This window comes from Harpia harpyja, chromosome 6 (assembly GCF_026419915.1).
Source record: "Harpia harpyja isolate bHarHar1 chromosome 6, bHarHar1 primary haplotype, whole genome shotgun sequence".
Taxonomy (NCBI): Eukaryota; Metazoa; Chordata; class Aves; order Accipitriformes; family Accipitridae; genus Harpia; species Harpia harpyja.
This window is the reverse complement of record NC_068945.1, coordinates 1,444,379-1,468,864: the sequence shown is the minus strand read 5'-3', so window position 1 is coordinate 1,468,864 and position 24,486 is coordinate 1,444,379. Positions and strand designations below refer to the sequence as shown.

At 48.0% G+C, this 24,486-nt stretch overlaps 1 protein-coding gene across 3 annotated transcripts in view; it reads right to left on the bottom strand.

The window, feature by feature from the left end:
* PARVB (parvin beta) overlaps nt 1-22,329 on the bottom strand; it is a 67,367-nt gene extending 45,038 nt beyond the window's left edge. Inside the window, exon 1 of one of the 3 annotated variants that reach the window (XM_052790907.1) lies at nt 22,177-22,329. In XM_052790907.1, the coding sequence (XP_052646867.1) occupies nt 22,177-22,291 (115 nt within the window). In that variant the 5' untranslated portion in view covers nt 22,292-22,329. Of the gene's footprint in view, nt 1-430; nt 581-7,674; nt 7,795-22,176 lie in introns of those variants that run through there. The other 2 variants (XM_052790909.1, XM_052790908.1) reach the window with 2 other exon arrangements.
* Between the last annotated feature and the right edge of the window lie 2,157 nt (nt 22,330-24,486).

Here is a 24,486-nt window from a genome sequence, read left to right as displayed (position 1 = left end):
TACTGCATACATTTCAAGCCAGAATACTTTTAAATGCAGCTAGACTAGTTTTATTCCCAGAAGTTCAATTAAGATAACACACTTGCTCTTTTTTTTAATATAAAAATGATCTCCAATCTTCCTAACAAAAATACCTTGTTTCTGACCACTTTACTAAACTGAAAGAAAACATTAATACAAACTTATGTATTAAGCCCCCATCCCTCACGACACAAAGAGCCACATAAAACCCTTACACTTGCCTTCAGACCCAGTGCAGCTGGGTCTGCAAAACATCCTCTCCTACCACTACCGGCAAAGCACGGCTATGTCAGCAGAGAGTCTCCCAAAGCCTGCTGCCCAGGGAGAGCCCGTACACAGAGAGGCCGTACACCAGTTCCCAGGCAGACAGCTTAGGAGAGATTCTTGCTACAAATGTAGTGTTTCTTACCTCCTTTTTTGCGCCTCTTACACAGGAGCCCCGCCATCCCAGCCCCAGCAGCACAAACAGGTCGCAGATGAACCGCGTGGGCCGTCCGAATGCTGAAGGAGCAGCAGCAACTGGATAAGGGGCTGCCACCTCGGGACTGCCAAACCTACGTTAATTCGGGCATGGGAACACAGGAGGAGGCACTAAGATAGCCTCCCAGCTGCTAGGTGAGGGGGGGCCGGGAGGGAGGACACAGCACTTGGCCCTGGACTCCCAGCCAGGAATCCCTCCCTATCCTTGCCGCTTCTGCGGATAGCCAAGTGCCTCCCTTGGGCTGCTGCTGGCCGCCTAAGAGCAGGCATCTCAAAGATGGCATTTTCTCAGCAAGGACCGTCCTGAGAAAGTTATCTCCACCCTCTGGGCCAAGCACAGTCGGGCTCCCCACCGTGACATCTTGCCCCAGGAACACAGACATCCACAGAGCAACAGCTGGCACGCAAAGAAGCAATTGCGCTCAGGAACATAAATTTGTGAGGTTGCAACACCTGCTGCACTCCAGAACCCTTTCACGCTGCACTTGAACAAATGCTGAGGACTTTTTCCCTGCTTGCTGCTCCCAGTATTCACTTATCACTGCCGAGCAAAGAAACAGAAGCAGGAAAAGGAAACCGAGCCACAACACTGGAAAACAGAGAGCCCGCAAACGACCAAGTGGAGACAGTTAAAATAATCATCAGGATGGAGCAACAGGTACATTTCGGAGAAGAACCTGATAGATGTTTTAATGCAAATTTACAACAAAGAACAGCCTTCAGCCCATGCTTTCACAAACCCAAAGGTACTGTAAAAGATTATGGATATTAATCAATTGGCAAACGCCAACCTCCTCGACTTTGTATCAGCAACACTGGCTTTGCTGTAAGATTTATATGAGATCCTTACATCGAACGAGCCATCCATACAAGAGGGTGTTTTACTGGCAGAGCAGAGCTGCACCTGTACAACAGGTTATAGTCATGGTAGGTCCCACATGAGGTATTATTACTGCTCCTTGCCTGCTCTCCACCTGCCCGTTCACAGATCCCCTTCTTTTCTCCTCCCCTTCCCTTCCCCAGAGGAAACACCTTCCCCTGTTGTGTTGGCATAGTTCTTTGTAAACGAGATCTGTGTAAAACATCTTTCTCTAAAGCCTGATTGTTTAATTTCACAGATCGGTCAGAGGAAACCTGCGGTAGGGGAAGACAGGAAGGGGTAGGAAATTCAGTACAGGCTGGAGTATTATCACTCAGTCCAGGCTGGTCCCCAGCAGAACCTTTCCCGTATCTGTTGCCCCCGGCCGGTTTGTTTGCTCCTGCTGGCACGCCATGCCGTGCCAGGGCAGAGGTCTCCCTCGCACGTGCCAGCAGTACTCGTACGAGCAGCCCCAGCACCTAGGGAATGCTCTCCTGCCCACGAAAAGAGTTTGCCCCCACCGTGACCCAAAACACAGGCTCTGCTAAATGTTTAGAGCCTTAACATAAAACTTGCCAATGGTCTAAATGACTCAGCTGTGAACTTACACAGGACAAGTCAGGTGTTACTACAGGCACAGAAAGATGATGCCTTGGGAAGGTATCTGGCAGAATTAGCCATGATTTCTCCCAGATGTCTGCTGTAGCCTCCCTCCCTTCCAGCTAGAGATCTCCTCTCTGAGCAGGTCCTCGATTAACAGGCAGCACTAGTCCTCTGAACCGCTTCAGTACCCCATCAGCCAGCACTAGCAAAATGCAAACCTAACAAGGAACAGGCAAGTGGCCAAGGCATTCAGCAAAAACCCTGAGTATTTCCCTAAACCAGAAATTTAAATTCACCAGTATAAGGTCACTTCTCTACCAGTCCCCAGGAAAGCAGCAAGGGTTCCTGGCAGCCCTCTGATGTTTTAATAATCTCCTGGCAGTGTCAGCAGTCAACATGATTTAGTCACATTGGAAGCTGTGCTGGCCTTTCAAACAAATTAATATAATAAGCGGATCGCACACACACATGCTATACAGCACTGTATCTGTAAGCCAGGCAGGCTGTCTCGGTGCATGGGATTACATGCAAACTGCACTGAACAGGAGCAATTAGCTGCAGCAAGTTGGAAGTGCCACCGGAGCTGTCAAGGATTTCTCGTAAGTCAGGAAATGGCCTTTAAAGTCAGCAGGAGGACTATAAAAAGAAGAAATGTCCCAGCTTTCTCCTTTTTATAAGAAAGAGCAAGCTGATGTCAACAATTTGATCCTTTCTACCTTCACTCTTAATAATTTTAGTGTAATTTTAGAACATATCAACAACAGCACAGTTCACCTCTTAAGTCTTTACCATTCACTGCCTTGTTATTAAAAAATTGACCACAAGCCCCTGCCTCTTACAAAACCAGATGGTAAATGCTACTTAATTTTAGCTCTAGTTATTTCTGACTGCAAGGCTGAATCCCACCCTGCAGAAAGCAGCAGCTGTCGTGATGCTAATCATGGGTTTCTGGATATGGTGCTTTCCTTCGCATTCAACCAGTGCCGAGCTGGCTCTGCAGCGCTGCCTGACCACAACTCTTACATGATGTACTTTCATCTCATGATTAAACCCTAACTTTGGAAGCTATTAGACTGCTTTGTTACCCTTGGCTCCGTTACAGATTATTTGTTCAAGTAACTTTGTCATCCTCTTTGGTTGGAGCAGCACACAGACGGGAAACGTGCAACGACCGTGGAACTCGAACCGCACGGGAAGCTCTTCCTGCCCCCAATGTCTTACTGCTTCCCAAGTTTCCTTGCTCTTCCCAGAGACAAAACCGTGACCAGCTGCACTTTTTCAGACAGTGACTCGCCTGCCTGCAACTCATATCCTAAGAGTTCAGATAATCATGCGCAAAACAGAAAGTCCATATTCAAGACCATCTCTACTCCATCCAGACCAGTGACATGACCCTCATTCACTCACACCTCAGGCAAGGCGTGACCACAGAACAAATCCCCCTGATGAAGCAGCCAACCCTCGCCTAAAAGATCAAATATCTGCTGGAGCTCTCACTTCCCACAGAAGTGTCAGACCAGAAGGCAACAGGTCCCTGGTGGGTAAAGACCCTGCAGTGCCTGTCTTTTAACCTGCTCCTCTATTTGCCTATCACGGACTAACACATGCAGCCATGCACATGCAGAATTTCCACCTGACACCTAAAACTCTTTCACAAAAAGTCATCTTCCAAACTGTAAGCCTTCTAGGAACATTTAAAAAAACCAAAGTTTTACAAAAACTGGCATTTTCCAAGAAAAACTGTTGTATTGAAAGATTTCAAAACCAGCCCCAAGCAACGCGTGCTGATAAACTGTGACTCGACAAACCACACACACAACTCACCGGTCTGCTACTGCATTACTAATCGCTTAACATTTACAAAAGAGGCTCTGAGATCTTTTGATAGAGACTGCAGGAGAAAGAGAAAGCCTCCATTAATTATAATAGAGCATTAATAATCCGAGGCAGATCAAAGGCAAAGACTTGATCAAATCCACATAAAGGCACTGTATCAAGGGACTGCATTCAAAGTAGAACTGTGGTAATAAAGGAAATTATTTATATGCCTCAGTAGGCAGACAAGGCACTCACAATGGCCAGGCTCTGTCACTTAAAGACCTAAAAAAAGGGAAAAGTAAAATTAAAGGCAACTTTTAGGAAAGGGCTGTAATAATGCTTTTGGTTTAGCTACAAAGAGCAGGCCACGGTTGCTTATATGGATGTGTTAAACTTAGGCAGACGAGTGGTCTATTCTGTGACTGCCAGAACAAAGGTCCCCCCTTAATTTTTGCCAGGGGTAAAGTATGTATCTAGCATGGTAGCAGCATATTCAATACTTGAGCCAGCTGGAAACATTTATGAGAAGCTGGGGCTTTGTTTTGTTTGTGAGGGTGAAATACTGCTTTCAGATTTTTGCCCATGAAAATTCTTATCTTTCTGTTGAGTTGTGGGGTGAAAAAAGAATTTGCATTTTTTGGTGGGTGACACCTGTGTTGAGATAGCCAATACTTAGCGGTTACAGCTCTCCTGGCCAAGCCCTGCACACGTACCAGCCCTCCTGAAAAGACGAAGGGTGCGCTGAGGCAGAACAGGAACAGGCAGCGATGCAGCAGCTCGGGAGAGAGGACCACTGTACAGACTGCAGCGGCCGCAAGCGGCTTTCAACACCGCCAGCGCTGGCAACTGAACACCAAATCAAACAAAATGAGACTCTGTAATTACTAAGCAGACAGATCTTTAGCCAGTTACGTGGTCCACTTTAATTCAGCAAGAAAACAAGAAAGCCGAATCCTGCAAAAAGCAAGCTGCTGTGTGCTGAACCAGTTTTCTGCGCCCAGCTCCCCACAGGGCCCTGCGAATGCCGCGCTGGTGCTGCGAGGAGAAAGGAGGATTCTGTCCTCACCCAGCCACTGCCACGCTGGGCAGCCTTACCTGAGTCTGTCAGCCACGGACAACACAACAGCCAGGAAAGCAGGACTGACTACCCCTGCTGTCACACTGCTGGAATAACTGAACAGATAGATCCCCCCTCCAGTATTAATCTGGCTCTGATAGCAACTGACAAAGCCAGAGCTGACCTGCAGCTGCCTGGGCATGAAGTGACAAAAGCCACGGTGAGCCCACAGTACCAACACAGAGCCATCGTCTTGAACATTCGGGTCTTCTTTCCAGCAGTCACACTAATCCCACTCAAGCTACCAAAAGAACCAGACCAGAATTCATCTCAGCATTTAGCTCCCCAGTTGTTTTAGTCTCCTTCTGCTCAGCTCATGCAACAGGTCTAACACCCACTTGGTAAATGCTTAACTAGTAATCCTTCAAAACAGGTTCTGCAAAGCAGAAAAGCGAGAAGCAGACTCCGATGGAAGCATACAGAGAGCTATGGAACTAAAACGAAAAGTCAAACTTGGGATTCATCATTTTGCTCTAAGTCCCTGTTTCTCATTTCTTTCATTATTGTCTTACGCCATAGTTATGTAGCTCTTTTCATCAGGCAGGCACCCATGCTGTCAGCAAAGGGGCACTCCAGACTTTGCCTCCATCCCTAGCTGCCACTCACCCCTTCCCTTTTGCTGGCACGAGTGATTGCAGAAGCCACATTATGGCACAGAGTGAGGACACTGTGCCTGAAAACTAACCAGATAAGAAAGGAAAAAAATGTAAAGTCACTTTGCACTGTGTAGACACACAAACACTAATGCTGGCCAAAACAAAACCAAACAAAAAAACTCCAACCAGCAGAAATAAGAGTGTGAACAAGAGTGGTGTTTATAAAGTTACACCTACAAAGGGGAGGTTTTCAAGTATAAAAAAAGCCACCCAATAGGATACTGAGCGGACATACCGACCTACTGGCCTAGTCAGCTCTGCTTCAGTCTCCCTGCATTGACCTTACAAAGGCAATCCCACAGTTTTGAAAATCGCACATTTTTTTAATCACCTTTCCTCATGCCTGAGAGGTGTAAGTATATGTTTTAGCAGCTCCCAGCAAATGGTTCTGACATTTTGCCCTCCCTGCCCAAAACAGAACACTCCCTTTCGTGCAAATGAGCAAGGAGAGGTCAACAAGCTGCATTTGTTACTTGTCATGTGCTGCGGTATTCTCAGGATGCAGGCTGGCTGTTACAGCTCAGTGTTGCTTAGACCCTGTGTGAGCTCTGAGGTCTGGAACCAGCACCCAGCTGGGACCAGGACCCCACAACTTATCCATTCATTTCATGGGTGTGAGATTTTTCTCCCCCATTTCCTGCCTCTTGCACTAGTTTTTGCAAAGCCTTGTTAATAAATGGGAAAATGTTTCAGGTAAAGAGAGGGTCCCAAGCCAAGCGTGTATTTATGTGTAAGGCAAAAATAAAATACTCTCTAAAGTATCTACCACTTACCCAGCTCTCCTAAGCACTAACATAATACACCCCAAAACTATGCCGCTTCTACACTCCAGGACATGAACTGGGCATACCTTTGACACTTGCTTTGTCCTGAACTTGAAAACAGATTGCTTCAATCCCAGAGTTTTTTGACAGGGAAAAGCCAGGCTGCTGCCTCAAACATCACAGGCAGTAACTGCAGCTTGAGAGAACGCTAAAAGCAACTAGGGAAAGCTACACTCCTCGCTCTGCACACAAGTTCTACTTGAAAATGGAAAAAACATACTTTCTCAGCCTCCCCAGTTACAATTCCATCACAACATACAAAAGGTCGTTTCTTCCCACGAAGCAATGGTGAAGGATTATGTTCTCCCAAGCATACCGCATGAGCACCAGGACAACTTCCACCTGAAAAAAGGATGTGGAGTCAAATCCGCCTGATGAGAACAGAGGGAAAGAAAAAGTCTGGTAGGAAAAGGAAAGGACTGAAGGAGACTTCTGGCCTGTATCTACCCCCAGTAGAAAACCCACAAGGCATTTTAAATTACTGCCACCAATTCTCCATGAAATACTGTATTCTACTATATAATGCTTAGTACTCTCCAAGGCTTCTGTGTACTCCTACAACCAAAGCTGATGGGCACAAGCAGGTAGGGAACAGCATGTTCACAGTCTAGGAACTCAGTCTGAGATCTCCAACAAAGTAGGCTGATTTCTGCAAGGTGCCAAGTACCAACAAGACTCCTTTAATCAAAAGCAACTCCAGAAACCAGAATCAAGTCACTACTTAAAGTATCCATGTTTGATGGGTCCAGACAAAGCAAATCACCAAGGGAAAGGCTAGCAGAAGCTGTCAGAAGCAGAGCTAATAGCATTACTCTAGAATAGAGATGCCTAGTCCCTTCATTCAATTTTTGTCTTCTGCATCATGAAGAAATCTGGGAGAAAACAGCACTTCAGTTTATTGCCTCCTACGAGCTCTATCTCTGATCCCACATACAAATCTAACTGTGAAAACTTTATCAAGCAGAACACTCGGCATCATAAAAGTCACTACTGGGGCTCGTGATAACACATTTTACAACTGAGCTGGTTTCCATCCCTACACCAACTTCCTTCCACCTCCTTCTCATGGTTTGACACTTCATTTGTAAGTACCCAAATGAAATCACCTTAGTTAACTGCCCAAGCAGTTCTACCTGCTTCAGCTTACTACTTTCCCCATACCCTTCGCCCCCCTTTCCAAAGGCATGAGAAGGTTAAGAAGCACCACCAAAAGCAGTCTACTGTGCAAATATGAAAACATTTGATGTTGCTTGTTCTTCTGAACATGTCAAGAGAAGTACAGAGTAACAGACTCACTTCTGAAGGCAGTGATGGCAGGTGAGCACAAGAAGTAACAGAAGGGCACCGTCTTCTCCAGCTGGTAGTACAGAGCTCAACGAACAAACTTCATGCAAATGGAAAGGAGGCTACAGCTATGACTTGCAATTCAAAAACAGCAACTTTTTTGCTTGTGCAACATGATTCTACAGGAAGAATAAGCTGAGATAAATGATCCTGCAAACCACAAAAAGTGCACATGCCTAATTGCTGGAGTTGCCCAAACGTCACCCAGAAAGACAAGGAAAACCCTGAAAAACAGTCATATATAGCAACTTTATTTGCAACACACATGTTGTGGGTTTGCTAGTAAATACTAGTTTTCAGATCAACAGTGCACAGGACCAATGGAGGGACAGGCAGTGCTCCAGACTAGAAGCTTTAACCTAAACACTCAACACAGTTTTCAGAGTCCCATATACTGAGGTTGCTCATGCCCAGCTCTACCTTTCCTGTGTCCTACCTGTATCCAGGGCAGTAAAGGAGTGTACTGAAAATGAACTGAAATATCTCACTATACAAGCAGACGCTGCAAAATACAAATAAGTTTTCTCAATGGTTTCCAGACAAGTCATATGTGGAAAATTATTTTACTTGTTGCTTTGAGCACCAGAGGAGCCTGCCAAGACAAGCACTTCAGTGATAAGCACTGCAGACCTCACAGTAAAAGAAAGTCTGGAACTCAGAGCCCATGGTCAGATAAAAGCCCATCCACAAAGGGAAGGTACAGTGAAGACAAAGGCTGCCATAAAAGCATGCAGGTGTTTAACTCTGCCAGGCTTAAGTAAGAAATAGACACCACCATGTCCTAACGGAGCTGCTGAAGACCATGTAGAAAGAGTGGAGCCCAGGCCTCCAACTGCCATTCCAGTCCAGTCTCCCAAACACAGCCCTCAAGGGATAGCAAAACGCAACCAAGAAACAACAGCCAGCGCAAGAATCAAATAGAGTCCAAAGCACAAGAAAATGTCACATTTCACCAAGTATCAAAAAGACCTGCAGCTGTTGTTATTTGTTTACTTAGTCAGCACACCAAACTTTCACAGGATTTGCAGTTCTAGCTTTCTGTGGTCTCTTTTAAAGCCTTTGCACTGTTAATACCAGGTCCTATGAGCTAGACAAGGTGGCGTTTCAATGGGGCTAGACATCTTAAAGACTTTCAAGCTCAGCTACTGGTCAGTCCCAAAATAGCTTTCTAACTACACAGCCTCTCTGACTCACCCTCGCTAAAGAAGCAGCCGGACCAGCAGCCCAGTGGAAACCATGCTTTCCTCCTCACTAAAAGGTTAGACAGGCAAAGAAGACAGGGGAAAAAAAAAAAAATTGTACTTTTACTAGTACCTCAGTGCAAAACCAGTAAAAGGACCCTGATGAGAAGCACAGTTCCACTGCACACCCTTGTATTCACATGCTCATAAATCATCAATCCACAGACTTCATGCCATTAAAGAATTGTCCTTACTCCAGCCTTTGAAGGGTCTAAGCTGCCAGGGAGCTGCATAGTATGATTGGATAATTCAGGGTGGAAAGGACCTAAGGAGGTCTCTAGCTGAACCTCCTCCTCAAAGCAGGGTCAGCTCTGAGATCAGGCCACGTTGCTCAGGCTTTATCGTGTCACATCTTAAAACCTCCAAGAATGGAAGCTGCACAAACTCTGTAGGCATCCTGTCCCACCGCTTCACAGTGCCCAGCATGAAAAGGTTTCTCCCTTTGTCCAGACTGAACCTCATTCATTTCAGTTTACACCTGTTGTCTCTCTCCTCTGCTACGCACAACGGTGAAGAACCTGGCTCTGTCTTCTCAATAATCTCCTCACAGGTATCAGCAGACTGCTTATTAAAGATCTCCCTGAAGCAGTCTCTTCCATAGGCTGAACAAGCCCAGCTCCCTCCAGCTCCACTTTAGCCAGGTCTTTCCCATATTGAGGAGCCCAAAACCGAACACAGTCTATCAGCTGGGATCTAAGGAGTGCTAAGTAGAGGGGGATAATCACTTTGCTCCACGTACTGGCTGTGCTCCTGTTAATACACCCCAGGATATTGTTGGTTTTCTTCACAGCAATGGCATGCTGCTGGCCCGTGGTCAGCTCGCTGCCCACCACAGCCCCCAGGGCCTTTCCAGCAGAGCTGCCCCCCAGGCAGGCAGTCTCCAGCCTGTATCATTGCAGGGGGCTCTTCTTTCCCGAGTGCAGGACTTTTCACTTGTTCTTGTTGGATTTCAGAAGGTTTCTGTCGGCCCGTTTCTCCCGCCTGTCTATGTCTCCCTGAGCGGCAGCCCTGCCCTCGAGTGTATCTGCTGGTCACCCACTTTGTGTCATCTGCAAACTGCACAAGCGCGCGCTCCATCACCTCCTCCAGGTCGGTGGTGAAGATGTTAAACAGGACACATCCCACGACAGAACACGAGACAAACAGATCACACGACATAGGGGCAGTGCCACAGGCAGCCACGAGGATCTTTTCCCCCCTTTTCTTGCATTAGTTACTCTGTTTTCACTCTTCCAATGTAATAGATATGAAATCTTTCACACTCCCAATACGGCTCCACAGAATCATATGGCCAGCTGTGCTGCGACACACCAAATTAACTCAGCCTTCCTGGAATAACAGTGCCCATCTCCTGTGCATTCAGTACAAAAGCAGAATTCCCCAGCTGAGACAGTTTCAAAGTAATTGTGTTTGCATTCTTGGAGAAACCTCTTAGGAACCACTGGATCAACAGCACATTTGTTTAGCAAATGAAGGAACTCAGTGAGGATGCCTTCTACCAAGATTCTGGGTGGTATGGCATCTGCACGTAATGCCATTCATGGGAAGAAAAGTCACTCACTAAAAATTACAATTTGTTTTACCAGTTTGTCCACAGAAAAGAAAATCCATACGTGTTCCCGGTTGGTTAAAGAACTGATGAAGAAAGGCTTTTTACCAGGTGCTGAACTAGCTTGGAAAATGTTGGTACCTGTGATCTGTTTGTTAACATGTAAATGACAGGAATTAAGGGATCAGAAATATACAGTTGCAAAGACAGTATAAAACAAACACCTTAAATGTCAGAGTCATGGCTTGGTCAAGCATAGCTCCCTAACCTTCTCATTGCTCTTACTGCTGGTGTCAGCAGAGCAACAGCCACCACAGTTTATTTTTTTAAGCTAAATGATATGAAGCTAAATGATACTGAGGATCCAACATGATTTAAACTATGGCCCCTCACTGTGTTAATGCAGCTACAGCTGCAGTGCTGTAGTAACAGTGGGCATTTTCAAGACACCAGTCTAATTAAGCACATCATAAGTGGTCAAGCGGGAAACTATTAGCCTGAATCTGTGTGAGCAGTCAGAGGAAAAACTCACAAGCACACAGTTATCCCGGACACGTCATAGAAACAAATACATACCTTTCTCCTTCAACCATACAGCAGAGGGTGGATACTAAGGCCAGTCCCTCTTCCCTTCCCATTACCAACTGTCTCTCTCCCTGTCGAGGGACCCGCAAGAAAAACCAGCTCCACAGAATCACAGAAATTTTGATTGGAAGGACCTGCCAAGGTCCACCTTGGAGCTGGACTACTGCCACGTTAGACGAGGCCAGTCATGACTGCTTCTCCCCTTCCACACGCGAAAAAAACCCTATCAGTTTGCGTGGCAAACAGCATCAGATCTGCTATACAGGCAGCAGATCTGGTTTGCTCCTGGCACAGCAGGACCACTTGGAGCATGACATCCTGCACCCAGTTCAAATCCAGTTTCCCAATGATAGGGCTCCATTATACATGCTTATTTAATTACCTAATTAGAGAGTCAAGATCCCTGCCAGACCAAATTCAGTACAGATCAAGGATATATGTACAGTGTTACCATTCTTGCAGCCTGCCTAATTTTCCAATGGAACCAATTCACTGTAACAATACTGGGAGCCACACACAGGGAAGAAGGCAAACAGTAATCCGGAGGGACAATTTTATAAACCTGTTCCTGAGAAGGAATATTAAGCAGAAAATGCAAGCCTGGATGGCCTGGTACTTTCTCCTATTCTACCATTTCTGAAGAAAATCCTGTCCATTTTGCAAAGCCTCAAAATCCATCTGCTGGACTAGACAAGCCAGAGAGCAAACAACACTATTCTATTTTAAAATGACAGAAGTGTCTGCATCTGTTTAATAACACACATGCATACATCTGCCAAACAGACCTAGTGAAAGACACTTTCTGAGGATTACACGTTTTTCTATTTAAAGGCAGTAAAAAAGACACCATGCCTCTATACAGACATCAGAACAGCTCTCCTCCTCATCCAGCTCTCACAGTCTCCTTCCTTACTCCGAATAAATTGTGTATGCAACCATCTCAGCTAATTAAAAATTAGCAATAAGGCCATATGGCAGCTATAATGGAAAATCCTATTTCTTTTTTCAGTGGATTTCACTATGGTTCAACCACTTAATGAAAGAAGTACTAAAGAAGGAACCGGAATTCCAGGAGCCAGAACAGCTTGCTTGTTTTATAACCAAAACGCAGCATACATTGAAAAGAGATTTTGTAAGAGTTTATATCTGATCGCCAGGCAGGTCTCAGGGATTATAAAGAAGCCTTTTTTAACTTGGAGAAACAGTCACTGAGAGGCAAAACTGAATTCCCAAAGATCCTGTTGCTCGCCCCTAGCAAAGCTAAAAGCAGAATCCCATCCCGTGGCCTCCCCTCTCAGCCTAAGGGCTCCGGAGAGGGGTCTGCAGCGGGTGCATGGATACAAATCATGTGTACAGGATTTATAATTAGAAGCTTCGTTGTGCGGATATATGTTCCTCCACGAGGAAGTGACAGTGATTTAAGGGCCCAAAGAGTAAGGAGCCACTGCTCTCGGCCAGTACACACTGCCAGGTGTGCATGTTCTCTCCACATCTGGTTTTCAGAGCAAGACTTAACTGGATTCAAATTACAAAACCCTGAAACCACATACGTTAGTCATAATACTTTTCCAACTAAACTAGACATACACAACAGAAGGCACGAATTTTGGGTTACAGCTTTCTACTTGGCCAACAGAAGAGTACAAATTAGGAAGCCTATACCTGAGCAGAATACGCTTCACCCTGGAGAGATCACTTGGCCACTGACCTATTAGCTGTGCAACCCAGAGGTTCCTGTTCCCACTTCCCCTCCATGCTCAGCCCACCCCCAAAGATAAACGGGGGGTCACTGTCAGCCACGCAAGAACTGCTGGTGTAGATCCCCCCCCCCCAGCCCCTCCTGCAACGGTGGGGATGGCATGCACCACCACCGAGCAGCCTGTCCTGCAGCAGAGGTCCCAGGATCCAGCACTCCTCCTGAGGGCAGCCTGGAAAAGCCCCCTGAAAAGCAGGGCTCTCCCACTGCTCACCCTGCCCCTTCTTCCCTTCCAGTTCCCTCCTCCTCACCACAACGCACGCCACACTTCCCAAACCGCCCACCCCTCAGCCCAGGGCGAGAAGTACCAATGCAGCCTACGGCAACGACCAGAGGCAGGTACACTGCAGCCCCCGGGACGGCATGTAAAGCAAGGGCCAGTCCATGTATGCCATATAGACCCTGGGGAAAACCTGCCGCGGACGTGTATACTTTGCAAGTTAGAGTAGACAACTCTGACAACTGCATCGGTTGGTTTTGCTGTGCCCCGAGGAAAAAAACTAAGCTTCATCAGTGACAATGCACATATATAACACATCTCACCAAGCAGGCAGAGGACGTACGAGGGAGGGGATAAGCAACTACCAAAGTCACCATGCAGAAGAGCTCAATTAGACGGCTGTGCAGAGTAAAGCATGTGGACATCATGACAGCTGACCAGAACAGAGCCCATGCCATCAGTCACGTCCAGACACTGGCACAGGTCAGATCTTTGGAGTCATCTGGATGACTTTCAAGTAGGCGGCTTCTGCAACAAAATACCCAGATCGCGTTAGTTCAAAGAACCTGGGGGTTTGCTGAAGTCGTGATTCCTATAGTGAGCAGAGGTCAGCCCAAGGAGAAGCCTTTGGGAAACAAGGCTTCCCTTCCTTCTTTCTCGCTGGCGTCCAGGCCTCCTGAAACGACTGTGAGGAGCTTGAGGGCTGGCCCTTAGCCTGCTGCTGCAGTGAAGACCTTGCCCCACCTGCAAAAGAACATGGATAGACTGAAAACACTGAAAAGGCAACAAGACTCCAGGGTAAAGAAGGCACACACAGAGCCTCCTGCATTACCAGCATGAGCAAGGGTGACAAGGATCACAAACAGATGATGTTATAGGTGAGGCAGAAAAGTCCTCCTCCTTATGATACATATCAGTGTCTCTGTACGGTTGTATGTCCCCGTCAAGACATCATGTCTTGACACAGGACACCCTGACACAGACAACCTCTGAGGTGCGTATTTGCAGGCCAAGATTTCTAGTGGTGCCCAAGAGATTTGTGCACTCGACTCTAGGATGAGAGGAAATGGCCTCAAGTTGAGGCAAGGGAGATTTAGGTTAGATATTAGGAAAAATTTTTTTACTGAGAGGGCTGTCAGACATTGGAATAGGCTGCCCAGGGAAGTGGTTGAGTCATGATCCCTGGAGGTATTAAAAAAGCGAGTAGACGGGGTACTTCAGGACATGGTTTAGTGGGCATGGTTGATGGTTGGACTCAATGATCTTGAAGGTCTTTTCCAACCTAAATGATTCTATGATTCTATGACTCCCTTTGAAAACTAACAGCAATTTGGCATCCAAATCCCTTATGAGCAGCTTTGAACTGGCACTTCCACAGCTACAAACTTTAATCTCCTCAGCTCTGTCCATGACACTTGCATGCACAAGGTACACACACCAGATTTCCTTCCCAGTTGAACAGCAAAGCTGTAGCTGCTGAAACACCAATTCCCGCAACTAGCAGACTCTCCCTTGCATTGGTCTTGCCACAGACCACACATCCCTGGATCCCTTAGCAACAAGTTGTTCTGACATGCTTTCACAATGGAAAGAGCTTGCCAGTTAATCTCCCCAATCTCCTAACATCAAAGTATGATCCAAAGCTCAAAGCAGTGCATTGGAAAACTCCACCAGCTTCATCTGTTTTCGGATCAGCCGGCCCGTAACAGTTCTTGAAGTACATAAAAAGACATTTAGCACTGTTATGCGTAACTATACTAAATCTTCTGGACTCCTGTATTGCCAACGTGCAAATCAGTAGGATGCATTTAGATTAATAAAGGGATGTAAATATCACAACTCTTAAAAACACAAGCACTGAAGTCAATATGATTAATGCATTTATGATAATGCATTGCAGAACACAGCCTGATCTCCCTACACAGATCCACCAGTGGGACAAAGAATCCCCCCTTCACACCGTCCAGCAGACAGCATCGGCACAGACTCTGCATGAAGTCATGACTTGGCCAAGCTCCCCCCATCCATGTCAGATCCATGTGCAGCCCTCCACACATCAAAGTCTCACAGGGCTCACCCACACGCTCCTCAGAACAGAAACAGCCAGACGCCAGCTTCTAGAAGTCTCTCCCAAGATGTTAGTATTAATAAATGTTTTAGAAGAAATGAAAATAGGTATCATTGAACAATTTCTTTTAAGTAAGGGTAGACTTTAAGCAGAAAAGGAGTCCCTTTCCAAATCCTTGCATTAGTATTTTTAAGAAATTCCAAATCTAGTTCTGGAAAATCAGAAGTGTTGATAACCACCTTGCTAAGGTTTTACAATGAAACATAACAGTGTTCTTATAATGGATCTTATTTTAAGGATTGCAACTCTGAAAATAACTTTAAAATGGCTGTTTTTCTCAAATAAAAGCAAGTCACTTTCTTCAATTCACTGCTGAAGAGCTACAGAGCTATTTCACATATCTTGCTGCATCCTGTCTGGAAGAAAACTTTCAGCTGTAATTCAAAACTCTATTGTCTCACCAAGAGACTGTGCCTAAAGCTGCACTGGGAGAACCATCCTAGGCTAGCTGCAGTTACAGGAGAAAAGCACAGGTTTTATGACACTATTAAAAGGATGATTCCTGTGCATGAAAAGTTCATTTTGGTTGAGACGTTGACACAAACTACATCCACAGCACAGCTTTTGCCAGAATAGAACACAGTGTCAGAACCTAAACTGGCGCTGCTCTAGCAAGACTGAAACCAGACCTGGTCAGAGGTACGCTTGAGCCCTACAGGAGAAACTCAGCAAGAAGGCTACACAGTTCCAACTGGAAATTTAGGTTATCTGTTTAAATTAGTAGTAGAAAGGATAATAAACTGAACCTGAATTTGCATATGTCTGCACAGTCTTTCTATGGATGTACACACATACCTGGAACAGTATGTAGCTTCAATATAATTATATGCAAATCATTCTCTTAAAAAGCAAGTAATTCTGCTTAACCAGCACCCATCTCATCTTCTGTTTGCGTATTTCAGCAGCAGTAGCCCATTACAATGCACAGACACGCTTCCCCAGCCAAGTATCCTCTCAGACTGCAGGAAATGTACTTGTGTGAACCAGGACCACAGAATTAGACCCTACATACTTTGTGTTTGTCTCTCCATCTGGCTAAGAATTCACTGCCACATACTACGAGCATGGAAAGTAAGTTAAGATGGGGGTGAGCTCCAACACCAGCCTATTGAAAGGAAGAGCCTTAAAAACACATTGAGTATCAGGTCAGGAGACAGTAAGAAGCAACCAGTTGAAACTGATCTCAGATTGCACCTCAAGGATCTGTGAGAGGCAGATTTGGTTATGAAGTTTCCTGTTGGGTAAGAAATACCACAAGACTAGCCAGCACCCTGCAAGTTACCTGGCACTTCACCACCAGTCAGAAATGCAGACATGCCTCAGGACAAAAGCTAGAGTGCAGGCACCACACCAGCAGCACACCTCCATCCTGAGCTTTCTAGGCACCAGGTGATGCCAACGTCCCAGTTCTTCCCCATCAGAGAGCTTAGAGCAATTACTCCACCAGCACCAGTTCATAAAGTAGGATACATGGGCACAGCCAGCATGAAATGCTATCTGCAATGGTCAGGAATGGTTGTGACCGGGACAAATCCTGGGCATGAATAATACCACCAACACAAGTGACACCTGCAAGGCGAATGAAGACTGAGTTAAGGATGCCTTAAGCTTTACAACTTTTTAGGATCTATTGAACAGGCAACTTTCAACATCATTTTAAAGCTAAATACATTTGTTAGAAATCCCAGGCAGCCACTAGGCAGTGACTAAAGCAAACGTGCAGCACACAGAGGCAGAGAAGTTCAATTTTTTGCAGTTTGTTTACACAGATACACCTCTGGAGACCGCATAACAGACAGCATTAAAAAGAGATTTTTAACTATTTTCAGTATACCATATTCAAATGAAAGATGAGATCCATTTTCTAAGCAAGTCCAATTCTCCTATCCTCTTGCATTCAAGGGGATGCCTTACAGGCCTGAGATATGCTCATCAATACAAAGGCAATGAAGTACATCTGGTTTTGAACCTCTTTTCTCTCCAGAGGGCAATTACCCCCACAAGCAGCCCCATCAGTTTCAAAGGAATGATAAAGAAACTGTTTCGTCCAATTTAATTCTGCTGTTGGGCTTATTTCCCCATGTTCTTCCCTCCAGAAAGCCAAAGTGGATCGGGCAGTACGAGCAGTCCCCATCTGAACAATTTGGAGATGGGTTTTAGCATGTGTGGAGCTGTGGGAAATGGGCAGATTATGCAGCACCTTTGCCTAAAGATCAGGGCAGGAGAGACAACTCCGGAGATACAGTTTCTTTCCCTGGCTTGGTCACTGGCTTGCCAGATGACCTTGAACAAATCACTTCACTTCCTCACTCTCCACCTTTTCTCCCTGCAAAATAGAGGCAACAACTGCCACCTTTCTCTGGGAGAAAAACCTTGCCACCTAGTGAAATATGCATCTACCAAGCTACTTACCAAACTGGTGTGCCTGCAGGCAAATGCAACAGTACACTTTTCACAGCCACACCATCTCACTGTCACACTGAGCCACAGACCACGAGAACAATACTTAAACCTCCCTTGATATGCGTAAAACCTTCGTATTATTCAGCTGCTGTTGCAATAATTCTGCCCTCTGCAGCACTGCCATCTCTCCCCTTCTTTCTCCCTCTCCTATTGTTTTCATCAGGCACAATGAATCGCTCTTTTCTGGAGCGCTTTCCTCACCCCTATGCCCACCCTCAATCGTGTCAGTGGGAAACAACACTAAGCAATTAAGTCTGTTGTATTTCTCTCACTGACTCCTCCATATAGGCTATATATACACACACACACACATACACAGATACAATAATAGAAGGTTTATTTAGCCAAACACCTGCTGCCCAGATCTTTCATACAGTGTGTTATGAGGAAAAGAAGACAAAGCTTTGCAAGTAGGCTTGGAGCGAAGCTTGGAGCAAACCCCCTCCTGTATTTCAGCACAAAGACATCACTCTGACCAACAGGAAAGGGGAGGGTTTTTTAAGTTTCATTTAGAGATGGAGATGAAACACAGCACTATCTAAAACACTGTCTTTTACAGGGTCTGAAAAGAAGCTAAGGGATCATCTAGCTTACAAACTGTATCCTGCTATGGGCCCTGCCAGCACCCCAATAGTTTTGTAAGGTATTTAAAGCCGATTTTGGAGCTCCTGAACAGGTGTGGTAAGTTTATTAATCATATCACAGATGTGGCACATCTTGAAAGCCCAACATACACCAAGACAGAGCCGTGTCACAGTAACGTGAGGCAAACAGATTTTTACAGATTTCCACATAGCCTAGTTGGGGAGTGGGGGAAGTAAAAACCAAGCGGTCGCACGAGCACTGGAACTAACACATCCTGCTTTTCTAAGGATGTGTGTCATGACTGATTGAAAGATGAAGAACGCACATCTCCACGCAGTGCTCTCCCCGCAGACGGGTCCCTTCTCCAGCCGACGTGGGCTCTGTAGTAGCATGCAAGGGTTGAGCTCATCTGCAGGTTTTCCTGCTGTGGGACTCCACTAAGGTCTTTCTATACTCACTGGTGACCCATTTTGACACAATCCACAGTCATTTAATAACCCTTAACATGGGTAGTTTTCTCTCAGGGGCATTTTTAGCCAAACTATGGGTTAAAAATATTCCTGGGAAGGAAGAGGAAGGGAGGAGCCAAACAGACAGTCAGATCACCCACCCTGTACTTGCATAGGAAACCAGGGTAAAAACGGCTTCCCCACGAGCAACGGTGGCTGCTGCTTCTTTTGTCAGGGCTACCTAATAAGTCAGTTCAGCCATAAAAATTCAGAAACGTAAATATAAGGTGTAATAGTGTAAAGCAGAGGTTTGAGGTAGAAATTCAAAGGGTTCCTCAAACAGTTAAGCAACCTATAGAATTTGACTTAAAACGTTGACAAATTTGACCTGAGGTCTCAACCCTACCTCACCTGCCGGCACCCACTTACAAAGCACTATGTCACGCCATACTGCTAAAGCCAAAGCAGCAGCAAAGTTGTTTACATGCTACAGTAAATACTTCGAATACTGCCACAGTGACTATGGCAGCATACCTAGGAACTTTATTTATCCTCCCGTCACAAAGCAAGGGTATGAGCTTACAGTGGCCGTCTTGATAAGCCTGATGAACCCTCCTCTCCCAATATAGCTTCTCTAAAAATAGACTGCAGCCTGTTATAAAGTAGTTAGCCAAAAAAATATTTAAATTTAGTTGCTTATGGGTTGGTAGCCACACATTATGGTTATTTATGACATAGCTGCCACCCATGATTAAAAAAAGAAAATCACGTAAGTAACAAATGAAAACTTTTTCAGTACCATTATAAGGATCTTTGAGCTGCGTGGCTCAGAAGTGATGCACAAAGATGAAAAGGGTTAATATAACTGGATTACAGCTCTTGCACAGACCAGGTTAAAGGTCGTTATATGAATACAGTTGACACGGTGATAGCAGGCCCGTATTTACACTACGGTTCAAAAGACAGGCAGTGAAAGTAAGAAGTATGTATAAAGAGACCTCTGGCTTGCTTGCTGTTCATGCTGTTAGAGGCAGAGAAGGCAAGAATGATTTTTGGTTTCCATTTGCTATTGTGGAGAGTAGTTTGTGGAGAGGGTAACATTTACTCCGGGAAGATCACTCTGACCTCTGCTGGTCCCCTCAGAGAAAACCAGCAGAAACCGAAGGGAGGGAGGGAGGGAGGAAATCCCCCAAGGGCAGAGCGGTTCCCAAGCACACAGGAAAAGTTGACCACATGGCTCCTATATGGTCTATCAGCTCATTCAAGGAACGCCGCTCAGGTGAGCTTCCAATTTACTTCTGCTTCACGCCCACAAAGATTTAGTTTCTAGCCCTGAAATTTGCTCCTGCGGCCGCCCAGGTCCTACCACAAGCCACGGACCAGCCTCTCTCCCCCTGGCGCAGACCCCATCCCACCACCTCATCACTGCTCAGCCCTTGGCCCCCTCCAGTTTCACAGCCATGGTCTGGACAGCCGGCATTTGAGCGCTACCCCACAAAGAAAGTGCGAAACTTAAAAGGGTAATAAGCCGTTTCCCCTTTCAACGAAGGGCCTCAGCCGCTGGCAGCACCACAGCACGTCACACCCAACGGGTGGCTCCATGGGCTTGCAGACAGTCTTTCCTCCCTTCATATTTTCAGACTGGAAGGAATACTCAAACTAAAAGCTGCATCACGTGTTTCAGTTTCCTCCCCATCGCGCTGACAGAAGCGTGACTGTCATGCTTTACACTACTGCAGCAGCAGTTCCCCACCAAGTACTGAGGGCAGTAACCAAAATGGGCCCTTCCATCGCCAAGAGGACCTGCAGCCGCAAGAGTAGGCAAAATAACAGGCAAACTCAGCAAAACGCGTGGGTGGCCCCTGCTGAAAGCAGTCGCCTCAAAAACATCACCTAGTGATGCCGAAATTTCTCATTTAAGAAGGGACGCTGCCAACCTGTTTTAAGCTTAGAAGCCACCTTTCAACAAAACACATTCTTTCAGAGCATGTGGTCGGCATCCCCCGCTGGAGATGAGTTTTCTCCACCATCTTCCTTCAGAAGCAAATGAGATCATCAGGAAGGCATGACTGTTTCTGCTGCTTCTCAGCAGAACCATGTTGAAGAAACTTGAATAGATAATAAAGGAAATACCAGTAAGCCACACCAAGGGCCAGCAGAAGGAAAGGGAAGCAATTTCCCTGAGCCAGGTTTTGAGGCCAAATATTTTATTGTTAAATATTAGAAAGCTGCCTTCTAAATGTTGCTGGCAATCAATAGACTTAGTACGGGTGAAGCATGTGCTCACTCTACAGCCAGCTGAAAGGGGGCTGAAACTCAGATTACGTCCCTACCCTACACCCATTAGACTCTAGAACAAAACCAAGGCCAGTTTTAACCAGCCAGAAACTGAAAACTGCGCTAAACTGTAAGGCAAGGACACCTAGATTTCTTGCTAGCAGACGGCTGCGGTCTGGGCGTAACGCGGAGGGAGTTTCTCCGCAGAAGCCGGTATTTGGTCAGTGGGGGAAGCAGAGGACCGAGTACACCAACCTGAGAGGAGACAACGCTCAGGAGAAAGGAACACTTTGCGCACACACAGGGCCGGACCATCTTTATCGAGTCTAGCGGCGAGACGCCGCCTCCCTCTCTACAACAACAATAAAAAAACAGTCGCGTTGCTCGAGAGCGAGCGGTGCTATCTCCGCACAGCCGCTGGTGCAAGCGGCCCGCTGCGAGGCGGCCTCGCGCGCGTGCCCACGTGCGAAGGCCGTGCCGGGGGGAGGCTGAGCCACCCTGACGCGGGTGCTGGTCCACGGGGCTCGGGCTGAGGGAGCTTCTCCAGGCTCCCCGCACCGAAGGGGAAGGCTAACGGGCCCCTGCCCGGCCGGCGGCCACGACCCCAGCGAACACGCTCGGTGCACCCTGGTGCGAGCGCACCCGTGCGAAATCCGGGCGCTCGAGGGCTAGATGTCTTTGCTGAACGTATCTGGTCACGAAAAACACTCTGGGAAAAGCGTCCGCGCCAACATAAAGCCTACGGATGAAGCGGGCCCGGAACGAAACGCGGGTGGATTGAACGGTTCCCTCGTGGCTTCCCTCAACTCTGACCAGAAAAAGAAAACGACGCCCGCAGCCTCCTCGCTCACCAGAAGTTTATTTTACAGCAGATAAGCGGGTTCTGGGGTTCCCGTAGGAAAAGGGGAGCCGGGCAGCGGGGTGGCCCGAGCGGCCGAGCCCGCGGCCGGCGCTGAGGCGCGCCCGACGAGCGGCCGCCTCACAGGGGCGGGTGGCGGGAAGCGCCGGGCGCTGCCCGGCGGAGGGGCCGCCAGGCGGAGGGGCCTGCCGGCAGCCGCGGCGGTGCCCCCCTCCGCGGGGGCTGGCAGAACAAAGCGGGGTTCTGCCCCGCAGGCCTCCCGCCGAGGGACGGGGCAAGCCGCTGCCGAGTCGCGCCGGTCGGGCGGACTTTCCTTCCTCCCCTCCGCGCGGGCGAACTCACCCTCCTTGGCTTTCTTCTTCCTCGCCAGGGTCCCGCCTAGCTTGCCCAGGAACGACTCGTCTTTCTTCATCCTGTGGGGCCGCAGCGTCGGGGATCGGACGGGAGCGGCGGACATCGGCTCGGCCGGGGTAGGGGGGGTCAGCGGGGGGGGGGGGGGGGTGCCCGATCCCTGCCCCGCCCGGGGGGTGGGGGGTCTGAAGCGGCCCGAGGAGCCGAACAAAGCCCGGCAGCGGCTGAATCGCCCGGCCAGCCGCGACCGAGCCGGCAGCGGGAGGCGGTGTGTGGGGTGGGGGGGGGGGGGGGTGTGCGAGCCGGAGCCGCACGGAGGGCAAGGGGGGGGGGGGGGGGGCGCGGGTTGTGAGCCGCTGCCGGCGGCCACAGCGCCCTGCCACGGCCTGGAAGTCCGCGGGAGGCGGGGGCGGGCCGCCGCGCCGAGCCGGCCCCGCCGCCTCAGGCAGCCCCGCGCCCGCTGAGGGGCTGAGGGGCCGCGGGGCGGCGACCGCCGAGGCCAACGCCCAGGCGGCGGGCGGCAGCGAGCGGTGAAGCTTCTTCACCTGGAGGGAGCCCGGCGATTCCCTTCGCGGCTGTGGGGCGGCCGGGAAAAGGGGCCGGGGGCCGGAGTGGGGGGGGGGGGGGGGGCCGCGGCTGTGCGTGGGCGGTGACGGACCCACGAGGGTGGGGAGAAAGCGGGTAAAAAGCCTGGCAAAAAAGCAAAGCCCCGGGTCCCCTCGCCGCCAGACCAGGCCACACCACAGAACCGAGGGCAAACTCTGAGCCTGTGCCGTTTGTCAGGGCTCTGCTCGGCCGCTTCGTGCTGGCGGCATCCAGGCTCGCCTCCTAATCTTGCAGCCAAGCACCTCTTCTGCCAGGCTAGCCTGCCTTCTCCTCCCGGCACATTGCCTGTTAGGTTTGGCATCTCCCTTGTGGCAAGGTAGAGGAGAAGGGGCCCGTGGGCTCCGTGTTTGTCGGACTCGGGTGTGCTGAGTTAGGTTTGGCATCTCCCTTGTGGCAAGGTTGAGGAGAAGGGGCCCGTGGGCTCCGTGTTTGCCGGACTCGGGTGTGCTGAGGCCCGCAGGCACCTCTGGGAGGGAAGCCACCACCTCCCAGGTCCCCGAGCACCGCTGCCGCCGTCAGCACGGCATACACTCGCAAAAACAGCCGAAAACGGAAAGTCGGTTTTGATCCCACAGAGAGAATTCTTATTGCTTATCATTTTACAGCACCTGGGAGCGTGATAAGGGCTTTGTGGAATACGCATTAAAAACAGATCCTGAAGAGTTTATAGCATTAGGCTCTGATCCTGCAAAGTCTTATGCACATACTTAACTTTAAGCCCCCGAAGTGGTCCCATTGACTTTAATGAGACTACTGGGTACCTAAAGTTATGCACATGCCTTTGGCTGTGCTCCCGCGAGCGGTTCCCCCCTGTCAGCAGCCCTTGTCCCAACAAAGAACCGCTTTCAAATCAACGTGACTTGGCACAGGATCCGCACACCCAGTTTACAGGGCAGATTTTCATGCTTGACCTGACACAACACATCCAGAGCATAAGAGAGCAGAGATACTCTTCCCAGTGTGTAGTTTCAGAAGACATTTAACCCAAGCTAATCCACTCTGTCATGAAGACCTACTCTTGTCCCTCTCCTCCGCCTCCTTGTTGCTTTTCTACAGGCACTTAGGCAACTAATCAAAAAAAACCCCAGCCAACAAACCAAAACCAAAATCACCCTGCCCAGCTTTCCAGTGTGACTGAGCATAAAGTCACCCAAGGGCAAGTGCCAGCAGAAGGGAAGCGGAGGCAACACATGACTGGGGCTGGGAAGACCCTTTCGAATGGCAGCGCAGACTTCTGTGAACTGGAGGTTATCATGAATTTGCAGCCTGATACATGATGGAGTGATGACTTATTTCGAGTAGACGTTAATTCTTTGGGGATCCAACTCTAAATGCATTCAAGAGTGAACACTGACTTTTTTTTAATTTTTTTTTTTTTTTGAGATGATGTTTTAAGAGGAAGGTGCCAGACTGGACTGACACATTTTAATCCAGCTTTGCAACTATAAAGACATTACCAAAGACTGGGAGGGGTGCTGCTGCTGTCAGTGGCAGAACAGTGGATAAAGGAAGTTCAGGTGCTTTTTAAGAAGAACTACGTGTTTCAGGAGTGGGCAGTGCAGTCCACCAGCTGAGACACGGCAGGGAACTTTAATCAAGAGCCTGTAACTCACCTTGCAGTCACAGGCCAAAGGGACCCGCTGCACCCAGCAACTATCCCACCGTGTCTGTTGAGAATATGATACTAGTCCAAAC